Raw genomic sequence first — 12,600 nt, 5'->3', positions numbered from 1 at the left:
GGAGGAGTGTCATGAATGTCAGGTTACTTTCTGCTTTGCTCTCCACTCCAGTGTGTCGGGAGAAGAGAGAGTAACATGGACGACTTCAAAACAGTTCACCTGTGTCGTTCTCTGCAGATGAGGTAAGATAAGATTTTTCTGCAGATTTCTACCAAACTCCTGCAGGTAAGAACACTCTGTTAGAAAAATTATGCAGACTTGGAAAAACTTCCATGGAACACATTTAATGTCTGCTCGCTGAGGCAGCGGTAGAGTCAAAAGATGGGAAATGTTTTCCTAAATTTTTATTCCCACGGGAACTTTGTATGTAATGTATGTAAAAAAAATTTATAACCACTTTGATTCAAAGGAAACAAAGTCAGCTAAGGATATTCTTTAAAGAAACAGTCTCACATGAAATGTTAAAGCATTATAATGATACATCAATATATTGATTGACATTTTATCCGTGGCTTGTTGTTCAGTTCAGTTTCCTGATAAAGATTGAATTGAGAGCAAAGTAAACCTGGCGTCTATTGTTCCCCTGAGACCTTTTAGGAGATGTTTAATCTTAATTTCTCTCCTGACACAAAAGGTTTCACTCAGCATCAGATCCAGACTCTGGATTCCCTGGTTTCCCCGCTCCCGAGGAATCCCCTTATTACAAAAAAAAAAACAAAAAACAAATTGTTTAAATGGGAAATTTCCTCTAACTCACCAACTTGAAACTTCTCAGTTTTATTTTTATAAACCTTCACTCTCTAGTTGCTGTGGTATTTTTGTGTTTTCTCACTCTCAGTGCTACACTGGGCATTCAGTGGTTTTCTCTTCTCTCAGTTGCACCGCTCTGTGAAGCCAAAGCTCAGGCTGATGTGAAATTTCCCACTTTTCACATTCAAGACACAGTTCTCTGAGATGAAAAAAACAAGTATGAATTAGTGCCATAACATAAGGAACATTTGCTGCGAAACGTGACGGTGGAAAAAAAAAAAACACTTTTTAAATTCATGAAATGTTAACCTTACAAATTAAACTAACTGAAACTGTTTGTGCTATACGTATTTATTTCATTTAAAATCCTGTTTAAACATTCAGTGTGGTGTTGCATTTTACAGTTAGACGGATGTTTGTCTTCTAAAGAACTGAACAATAAAACTACGGCACAGATCAATATAAAACGGAGCTACCACACTTTGATCCCTATAGCCATTAAATCCCGTAAGCGCTGTGAAACATCTGCAGTTGCAGACGTGTTTCCATACCTGCTCTTTTCTCTGCAAACAAACCTGCTGTTCCCACGTCTCATCCGGCAGTAAGTCTGCAGCCGCCCGGTGTATCGTTCATGGTATCAAAGACTTTTTTAAACCGAGCTCGCCCAGTCAGAGGACTGTATCCTAGAACCATATTACCGGTGCAGCTGTTGCAGGCAGCATCTGCTGGATCTAATTACTATGTTTCTGTGCCTGTCAAAGAAATATGGTTTGCCTCTGTGACTCTTTCCAGTAGCCCTGCATACCAATTAGGGAGATCCAGTAATGTAGGTCTTATTAGTGTGAAGAGAGAAGAAGTGAGGATGGCCTTGAGAGGAGGCAACAATCTCCTTAGCGAACTCTACATCACGTTGGAAAATCTCTGGCGAAGCCCACTGAGCAACTTGATAATTAAGATAATTTACTCGGTTAATCAGTAAAGTCACTAGAACAGCTACATAAAGTTAAACACATCTGACTGACACATAAGTGCTGCATTCAAGTACAACTGCAAGAGAATACCTAATGTCAAAACCTACCTACTTAAAATAATGCATCCAGTTATTTTAAGTATTGTGAACCTTTGTACAACCAGTTGCTTGGCATGTCGAGAGAGTTTCTTCTCCAAGAATCGTGTTATTGCTCTTCTATAGATACAGGACATTTGTTGTGGCTACAAGGTGTAGTGGTTGACACAACTGCTTTACAGCAACAGACCCCCAGTTTGACAGGGACGAGGCACAAAGCCAGCCTCGGGGTGTTACAAGCTAGTGTGTCCTAATGCTGGTCCCAAACCCGGACATATAAGAGGATCACATCAGGAAGGGCATGTGCCAAATCAAACATGTGAATTTATTATTCTTAGGAAATGAAGCAGTAGCCAAAAATACCCTTTTATAGATAGAGATATCTTTATTGTTCATAGAATAAAGCTGACCTATTAAAATTTTTATGGGCTCCTTTATCATGGGGCCCATAAAGAAATGAGTATTGAGTCAGGCTGCTTGCAGCTTCTTTTTAATATAAGCAGTCATTTCTTTTTTCACTTTCAAATATCACATTTTGTGCAGCTTTTTCTGTAAATATAAGAGACTTTATATTTTTCTTTAAAAACTCTTTAAAGAAAAAAACACGTGAACTGCTTTTAAAATGCAGTGTGCTGTTATGAATATAACTGACTTAACAACAAAGTAAGAACAGGCCCCCATCAGCATGTCCATAAAGCAAACTGTACTTTTATGATAATATTTATGTACCGTAGTACAAGTATTTTTACTTAAAAGGGCCACTGTCAGTTCATTGCTCTCAATTCATTAATGAGAAGTGATTGATGAATGATATGATCATAAATTTGACCTTGAGCCAAAGTCAGTCCTTAACACTCAAATGTAACATCCTACCTTTTGTTGTCCTCCCTTTGATGTGCATCAATTTTACATTTTTCTGACTTTACAAATCATCACCGTTAGGCTCTGAACTCTCTCTCTCTCTCTCTCTCTCTCTCTCTCTCTCTCTCTCTCTCTCTCTCTCTCTCTCTCTCTCTCTCTCTCTCACACACACACACACACACACACACACTCTTTTTGTATCTGTGACTGAAAAGACCTGGAATGGGTCTTTAATGAGTAAGCGATGGAGTTCAACATGCTGTAATAGAGTTTAATCTGGCTGTAAGAGCAGGAAGGAAACATCTTTCAGGTACAGTATGATGTTATCATGTGGCCTAATGGAGTCACTTACAGGGTTTTAGCAGTATGCACCAACCCTCGTGGTCTCAACTAAGTATCTTTTTATTGATTCTCTGATCAGAACAGACTAGTTAATCACGTTGTTTTGCCACTATTTCTGATGTTTCTTCATTTTTAATATAATAGTAACAGTAATGATGCTTAACAATTGAGATACATAATTGGTATGTTTTGCCTGCCCGGGATCATTTTAAATACGCGGCTCGGTAGTAATTTAAAAGAAGCGGTATCCCCATATGCATATCATCTGTTATTTACTGAATGCTTTTATCTAAATCACCTGACAGCACCACGAGCGCCTGAATCTCGAGCGTGGGTGGCCCCAGTGGAAATCTGTTTGTACGCTCACCCAAACAGGCTTTCATAACTCGCAGAACAAGCAGTTCCAGTGCCAAAGAAAAGACCCCCATCCTCCCTTTTTTCTCACTGCAGACACAAGTCTGCGGATAACGCTTCTTTAGCCTCAGAGAATCTGTCCTGTCTTAACATAAAAACCGCAGCTTCTATTAAGACTTAATAATGGATTGGATTTATATAGCGCTTTTCAAGGCACCCAAAGCGCTTTACAATACCACTATTCATTCACTCTCACATTCATACACTGGTGGACATCTGTCTGAAAGAGCCAAACACACAAGCTCATGTGGACACACACATGTTTGAATTTACCCAAATATGCCAGGCAGTCCCTTTTACATATCCAGGAGCAGAAAATGACGCCTGCAGCATGAAGCGACCAACTTGATCTTTTTGAAATGACTCTCCTGCAAAGATTAGACACTCTCTCAGGGCATTTTTGAAAATTGTAAACTGTAGATGTCCTCGTTCAAGCTCCCAGGAAAGAGTGGATTGGTTAAGATTTCTGGGAGCCAGACACACAAAGCTCAAAGCTAGAGATTCATGCACACTTGCATATGCATTCTTTTTGTGGCATTTGAAAGTTGTTTTGTGGGCACACACGCTATTTTTAGATCCTTTGAGATTTACATAGTTTAAACATACAAGAGAAAAAGAGGGAAAATAAATATTAGCAAAGGATAAAATGTAGCAAAGTTTAACCAACATGAAAGATTTGATATTGTTCCGTGGTGCTGCAGTGCTTTACAGCGATCTGTTACAGTGGTCTGTTATCTGGATTCTGGCTTCAAACCTGCTGACAGTGTGTGTTTTCTCAGTGTGGTCCATATTTTTCCTAAAGCCCAAAGACAAGCATGTTTAACTCCAGTATGTAACCAGCTTGTCGCACAGTGAAGGCTGGGAAAGACTGCAGCATATCCATTTTAAAGAGTTCTTAAAAAAGTAAATTAACACAATAATTCTACTGAAACTGTTCATTTTTCAGAATCAACATGTCAGCATCTCCATTAGCATCAAAGCCGTTTTAACATGTTATTCCTGTTTGTGAGATGTGGCTGTGACTTTGTAAACAAAGCTGCTGTGACCTTTATTTGCACACCTGTCCGTTCTTTTCACCGGGAGCAAGCTGTTAGCACAAAAACACCTGCGAATCATTTACATGCTGCAAGTTCTGCACAATTTTGCATGATTTTGCATCTACACATAGAAAGATACTGAATAATTTGAACACCCCCGGCCCCCCCAAAAAACCAAAAACAAACCTATAGTACTAAAAACTTATGTTTTATAATCTCTCTTCTTTTCAGGTTTTGCACATATGTGAACGACGCTTGAAGCATGCAAAGGATGCTGGACAGCATGGAGATTCTCAATTCATCCCACGCTAGCAACATCAGTGTCAGCAATGGCACTGGCCTCTTCTTTCGAAGCCCGTACACGACTTTGGAGATAGCGCTCATCATTCTCGTTGCAGGATCTCTGAGTCTGATCACTGTCATTGGAAACATCCTGGTCATGCTCTCTATAAAGGTTTGGGGTTTTCCTGTTTTGATCCTTCATGATTAATGAGTGTGATTCAAACATCCATCTCTGGACACCTTGAACAGCACAGCCAGACTTACAGATAAGACTTGAACATGTGCAACCCAGCACAGAGTGGTAATTTAATAGAAACGAGAAAACACACATCACATTGCACAAAAAAGATTAGCATCTGACAGCCTCCTCTATGTTGTTCCTCTAAAGGTAAACAGGAACCTGCAGACCGTCAACAACTACTTCCTGTTCAGCCTGGCTTGCGCAGACCTGATTATTGGTGTCTGCTCCATGAACCTCTACACCGTCTACATTGTGATTGGGTTCTGGCCCCTAGGAGCAGTGGTGTGTGACCTGTGGCTGGCTGTCGACTATGTTGTGAGCAACGCCTCAGTCATGAACTTGCTCATCATCAGTTTTGACCGTTACTTTTGTGTCACCAAACCGCTTAGCTACCCAGTGCGGCGCAGCACCAAAATAGCAGGGCTGATGATTGCAGCAGCATGGGTCTTGTCCTTCATCCTGTGGGCTCCTGCAATTTTGTTCTGGCAGTTCATAGTTGGGGGAAGGACTGTGAAACCCAATGAGTGCTACATCCAGTTCTTCTCCAACCCAGCGGTGACCTTCGGGACGGCTATCGCGGCTTTCTACCTACCTGTGGCCATCATGATCTACCTTTACTGGCGCATCTCCAAGGCCAGTCGCAGCCGCATGAGGAAAGACAGCAGGAAGACCTCAGGCACTAGTCTGGGAGAAGCTCCTTCTAACAGCCAGGAGGAAGGAGGTGAGAACACCACTGCAACAAAAAAGGTTCAGGAAGAGGCTGCAGATGGCAAGGAGAAGGAAATGCTCCAGCAGAAACAGCAACAGAACGGAATCGGTCCGTGCAAGGAAGACCGAACCAACCAGGTGGACTCCACATCAGATAGCATTCAGGCTTCGACATCCAAGGATGCTGAGATTCCACCTTCGTCACGGAAAAACTCAAATATTGGGAAAAATGAAGCCCAACCATCTTCTCGGAAAAACTCAGCAGCTGACGCTCAAATGCTAGTCACGAAAACTCTGTTTAAGGTAATCAAAAGATATTCATCCTTAATTGGCCAGATTTATTACAATTTAAAGCAGTCATGGGTTTGGTCATGTCAAGTTTGTTGTTAATTAAAAGTTGTTTTTTTTATCACCATATTTAATAGCTCAGCAGAAGTTGTCTTTATTTTAGAGGCATCATAAGTTTGGTGCCTGTAGTTTAAAGAATACATCTGGAACAGTTTATAATCTGGACCATAAAGAAAATATCTAGAAGTTCACAATCTTTTTTTTTTTTTTGGAATAAGTATTAGGACAAGAGAGTCCAGTGCTGAGTTGTAAGCTAATGCTAGCTAATGTACACACAAAGAGGTGCTAAGGGTGCAGCAAACATAAATTAAACAAAATAACTGAATTTAACTCAAATGAGCAGAAAGTAGTTAGGTGGTGTAATTAACAGCACAACAGGACATATTATTAGTCAGATAATTTTTAGTAAAAATGAATTACTAAACACCACAAACATAGTCGATATGTTCTGTCCGTTGATGTAACTTAGCAGATAGGTAGCAGCTAACCAAATACCACTCTTACTTATTCAAGTAAACTGGTAACCATATAAATGAAGATGGTAACCATGGTGAAGAAAAAAAAGGAATAAAATGATATTAGATTTAATTTAAGTGATCTTTGTGCCTGATGGCAGCCTCACAGAGTTGCTAGCATGACTGCATTCATTCAGCTCTATGAAGCATTTTTGTGTGGTTGAAACTTCCGTGTTGTTGTTTTGGGTCGTTCTTACTTTTCTTTGATCTCAGTGTGAAATTGATACACTTTCAGATTTTCTTTAATTTTCCTTGACAGAGATTCAATACTGAAAGTATTTCTCAGATATTTTGGTCCATATTGCAATGATAGCATCACACACTTGTTTCAGACACTTAACATTTGTCAGTCGCACATCCATGATGATCCACCACATCCAGATGGTGCACTACTGGATTGAGTTTTGGTGACTGTGGAGGAGATTTGAATACAGTGAACTCATTATGTTCGAAAAATGAGTTTGAGATGATTTGAGCCTTAGGTTCCAGTTCTTAGCTGACAAGCGTGTGAGGTCTTCTGTGTTGTTGTTCATTCAGAGATGCTCTTCTGAATACTGTTGCAACAATTGGTTATTTTGTTTACTGATGACTTCCTGTCAGCTAGAAACAGTCTGGCCATTCTTCTCTGACCTCTGGCATTAGCTGGATATTTTCTCTGTTTTGGACCATTCTCTGTAAACCCAAGAGATGGTGTTGTGGGAAAATCCCAGCAGTTTGTGAAATACTCAGAACAGCTCATTTGGTACCAACACAGGTATGGAAGGTTATGTTGGACTTACACAGGAGTGACACACACACACACACACACACACACACACACACACACAAACACACTAAAAAGAAACAATAGAACTCTTTTCTTCTTCTACTGTCATTTTTCAGGTAACAATGCGCGCGATGAGTGAAAACGCTGTGGCAAAGTGGAAAAAGAGGGGAATTTCTTCCAGGGAGAAAAAGGTCACACGCACCATCATGGCCATCCTGGTTGCATTTGTCGTCACGTGGACGCCGTACAACGTGATGGTGCTTATCAACACATTCTGCTCCATCTGCATCCCCAACACGCTGTGGACCATTGGCTACTGGCTGTGCTACATCAACAGCACCATCAACCCAGCCTGCTATGCCCTCTGCAACGCCACCTTCAAGAACACCTTCAAGCAGCTGCTTCTGTGCCAGTACAAGAACATACGCACTTCACGATGAGCAGGGGGTGCAAATGCTTTACTGTGTTTGTGGTGGAATCTGAATAATGTGACAAATCTTTTAAAGAATGATTTCGAAAGTTGGAAACATAGATACATAGATAAAGTGTGGTCTTGTTGTGCAATTACTTCATGTTGCTTTTCGGTGGTAGAATCCCCCCCAGCCCCCTTCTTCCACTGAAAATAAAACTGTGATTTAACTCATAATCATATTATAAAGTCAAACTTTCAAAGACTTAAATGGAACTAATTTCAATGAGCTTTACTGACTGTCTGAAAAATACTTTTGCATAACAGTCACTTGGAGTTTTATTTCTTTTTTTATTTCCTCTTTTTGCTACTTCTACACAAACTTGTGCAGTTTGTTGTTTAAAATGTGCTTGTTGTGATGGTTTTGTGAAGGTAGTTTAAAAAAGATGTGATTGAAAATTATACTATTATGAGAGCATTAGAGCTAAGCTCTAAAAATGAACCATGTCTTTATACTAAATCCACGGGAGAAAAGAGAATTAGCAGCTGTGAAGTGATGCGTGTCCTGTGTGTCGTGCTAAACTTACATTTCACATTAATGGAACCTGTAATCTGTGATGTTGTGAGACGTGTGCGACTATTAAACGTGCCTGTGTCTTCCCTCTTTTTCTCTGATTTGTGTAAATAAAAAGGATGACAGTTTGGAATCAGAGTTATTTGTCATAACCTGGGTGTCCTCTTTTTTTCCTTCATTTCTGCTAATATTATTTTTTTCCCATTGGCTATCATCCGATATGAAAAAAACTTAACCAAACCGACCAAATTACTGCCACAAGATTACAGGCTGTATACGAAAGAAAGAGGTAGCCATCACCCATGATGATGTCACCCATTTGTTTTTGTTTGTTTGTTTTGTTTTAGATGCTGTAAATAACATAGTCATGTTTTTTATGCTGGGAGTCTTTAGGGACTAATTTGTTTTTAGAGCCAGACTCACTAGAAGAACTGTAGGTTTTGGGTCTGAACACCATTGCAGGAGTCCTAGGCTACGTCTACACTAATCCAGATAAATTGGAAAACGGCGTTTTGGTCTAATAACGCTCCGTGTCCACACTATCTTTTTCAGTTGTTTTCTTCCACACTGAAAACCCTACGTTCCTGTACTGTGCATGTGTGAAAAGTAATACGATTGAGCTGGGTCATTTCTGTCTGCCATTTATTTACTTTCTGGTTCTTTGAAAAGTCAAGGAAAAGTGCTGAGTTTTATCTGGAGCTATCTGGAGCATTTACAAACTGATATTAATCTTTATAAAGGCTGTCAAAATTGAGAGCAAACAAAACAACTGCTGCACAATGCCGTCCGCCATCTTAGTTGAATTGATCACATGACTGCAACGCTAAAACGGTGTCTTCAAATGTATCCACTTTGGAGAGCGTTTACAAAAAGGTCTGTTTTCCTTGACCAAAAACGACGTCTCGGTGTGGACGGAAGGCCAAAACGGAGCGAAAAAGATGCATTTTCAAACAAAAACATATTAGTGTGAACACGGCCTTAGACAGCAAGCTGAGGTTGCTTAAGTCACATACAGATAAGTGTTTGAAAGATTGTAATCCAGTTTACCAGCCAAAAGCAATTTACTTCACATTTTTAACGACAAGAGTTATTTGCTGTAAGCATTAGGATGTGTGCAGTCCTCTGTCCTGTTACAGACTTATCACTCAAAAAGTGCTCCCACAAAAGAGTTTAGACATAAAAATAAGAAGTAAATAGACTTTCTACTTGAACTATATAGACTATAATCCTACTTAGGTAGAAGCTTAGTAGGTTAATATTGTTCAAATTGTATAATCAAAATGATGACGATCATTTTGGCTAAGAGCCCATGACTGACGGGGGCCCTAGAAAACAGCAGAAAAAACATTATTAACCTGTCTCCATAAAATAATGTTTGCCTCAAGGTCCTTAGAAACATGTTTGTTTCCTGGCATTACTTTTATTTTGGTTTTGGCAACAACGTGGCCTCCGACTGCCTCACCCCTCCTAATTCCCTGATTTGGTTTGGTCCAGATGCACGCGCTCCTAGCTGATGCCGAGCAGCAGCGGTAAGAGGTTTGGGAGACAGGTTTTTATTCTACAGACTTATTTATTGTGTTATAATAATACATTATAATTATAACCTATCCTGTTTATATTTTGTACACTGCCTGGGACTGTTGCATGTGGTGAGAGAGTTTTCAGTGATCCAAAACTGATTAAAACCTATTTGAGTTTCACAGGTTTCAGGACAGACATATTTTATTTGGCAATACTTTGTTTGAAAGTTGATATCCAAATGAGTATTTAGGTTATATTTGACAATACTCAGTATTATAAATAAAAATGTTTAAACAGTACACCATTTTATAGATGAGAATTTAAATGTATTTCCATCTGTATTTAGTGTACAATTAAAAAAAAGATTACAAATCTGATAACATTATCATTCAAAATAGAGAAAGATCCAGGCGCTTCGTCTCCGATCATGGTACTGCAAACACGTCCTGAACATCATCTTAAAGTCTTCTCTCTCAGAGGGTTTTTCTGTCTTAGCTGATGGGAAAACACCTCCCAACACCTGCAGAGCTGTTACACCCTCTAGTGGATAAAAAAAAACATGTACCTGGAGGTTAAAAGGTAGAAACCTGAAAAGACCAACTCTGTCCAGTTCACTGGATACTGCACAGAAGAACCTTTTATTCTGTTTGTAGGGACCTTCCTACTGCAATCTATTTAACCAGACATAACAAAACTATTGTACAGACTAAAGTTAAAGGACCTTTTTTTTTTTTTTAAAACAAAGGTTAATAAAATCTGTCTTCAAACACCAGTCAGGTGCCCCTGTATGAACATTAAGACTTGTCTGTCTTGCTATATTTATTCGTCTGGTTCACAGTGGCCATTATGTATTAGCTCGCCGTACACTGGCTATCATCCAAAGTTTCTGCTGTTTTGCTGCAAAGTTTTTTCTTTCTGTAAGTGCAGTTCATCAGGGGAACACTAAGTGCGATTTATAACTGTTTCAAACCCCTTATATATACAAAAATCAGCCTATCTGAGAAACCCAGGCACTTCTGCCCATACCTACATGCAAAATCCCACCTCGTATCTTTCAGCCTGGCATTGGAGCAGGTGATCAGGAACCACGGGGCCTCTGTTGATGCTGGTGGCATTTAATGTAAACATGACATCATGCCTGGTTGTTTATAATGTAACCCTCTGATCGAGTTACACATGTGCCTTAATGGGATTTGAGTCAGTGTTATCAAAGGCAACACAAAAACAAGAAATGCAAGTCCAGATGACTCAGATCTTGAATGCAAGGGCTTCCTTGTGTCCTTTTAGCATGAAAGACTGTATGACGGCACAAACTGACATCTACTTATTGATGGAGGTGAGTTACACTCCTGCATTTCCAGGTTACGTTTGCCTCGTGTCGAGCAGCAGTGCTCATATCTCTGTTTACACTGTACACACTGCATCCAAAATCAATTATCTGCTTTACATTTAGTCAAAGTAACCAAGAACTGCTACTGTTTAGAGTAAATACACTCTATGGAGGAGGAAATATCAGATATATGTGGGTAGAGAAGAAGAAGAAAGAAGCTAATTCAACACATTACTATCAGAGGAAACATGGAAAAGAACCAGATCCTGGGATTAGCTGATGGGTATCTGAAACCACTAGAGGAGTACAGAGCTGAACTTAATGGGGAGGATATGGAGAGTGCTAATGGTGGAACAAGGGAAAGCAAAGGCAGTCCGAACCTGCTGCAGCGTTTTCACTATCACTATAAAAGTGCTAGGCCCACATAACATCACACATGCACCTGTGACTACACCACGGGGAGCGTGAATGTGCATCTACTCAAGATGTTAATGATATTTAGTCGCCATGAATGTTTGACCAGTACGCTCACGCAAATACTGCACTTGCTTTCCCTTTCTGAAAATGTAAAACGAGAGAGCTAACAAACTGACTCGTGTCATGTCTGATGATTGCAGCATTAAAAGCAGGACCTCTGAATAAATGTTTGTGAAAGAAGGATAAAACATCTTAACGTTTATGGGAACTACTCGTGGGAAGTGTGGGCAAATAAAAATGGCAGCTCTTTTTCAATTACTTAGTACATTTGGCCCTTCCCTGCTCTGACATATCCAAATGTCTCTTTTAAAAAGCATATATATATATACATACATATTTCATTCTTGTGTCACCACAAACCTGGGAGCCTATCAGAGATACACCTATGTACAATCAGAAATGGGCAATATATCCTGTTCTTGCTGCCGATCAAGCTCCAAAAATATTGAATCCCAAAGTTCCTATCATGGCCTCAGTTTTGTTTTAGGTCCTGTGACTTTACAGAGCTGCCCTGTAGCCACAGAAAACAATAACCAACTGTTCCTGCAGGCTCTTGTCTTTTCCGTCACAGTTTAAATCAGTCAAATGCCACTCTAAGAGACTTCAGTAACACTGCAGTGCTGCTTGGTCATTCTGTGGACAGAAAACAATGAATTCATGCTCTATTGTCACATGGCCTCTCATGCTTACCTCTGTAACCCTTTTGTTAAGAATAATGTTCTTTCCTCGTGACCAGTTCTTCTGTCGTTTTTCTTTATGTTGCAATAACTGTCATTACGTTGCAAAACTGTCACCTCCCTGCTGTCTGTTTATTTTAAACTATTTTCATCTGTGGCCTCAAAAAGCACTCAACTGAGATTTTCTTTCCTTAAATCTCACTCTTCATCTTTGTAGTTCCTGCTGTCGGTATTTTCTCAGAATCACACACAGAAAGCCTCACAGAGGTCACATTTCTCACTTCCACCTTCTTTTGTCACCTGTTTGGTGAGGGAGTGGCATCAAGCGTCACTTGAACAGCA

The 12,600-nt window shown here is 39.8% G+C and overlaps 1 protein-coding gene across 1 annotated transcript; it reads left to right on the top strand.

Annotated features, from left to right (window-relative positions):
• Positions 1-8,281, top strand: LOC146664713 (muscarinic acetylcholine receptor M2-like). The gene is made up of 4 exons (XM_085411046.1): positions 1-122; positions 4,642-4,864; positions 5,081-5,944; positions 7,387-8,281. Exons 2-4 carry the CDS (start codon positions 4,673-4,675, stop codon positions 7,708-7,710), a joined length of 1,380 nt encoding a protein of 459 aa, XP_085267172.1. The 5' UTR covers positions 1-122; positions 4,642-4,672; the 3' UTR covers positions 7,711-8,281.
• The last annotated feature ends 4,319 nt before the right edge of the window (positions 8,282-12,600 follow it).

Source organism: Rhamphochromis longiceps, linkage group LG7 (genome assembly GCF_057381845.1).
Source record: "Rhamphochromis longiceps isolate RC_006_pf linkage group LG7, R_longiceps_female_GT1.1, whole genome shotgun sequence".
Lineage (NCBI taxonomy): Eukaryota > Metazoa > Chordata > Actinopteri > Cichliformes > Cichlidae > Rhamphochromis > Rhamphochromis longiceps.
This window is presented reverse-complemented; position numbering and strand designations above follow the sequence as displayed.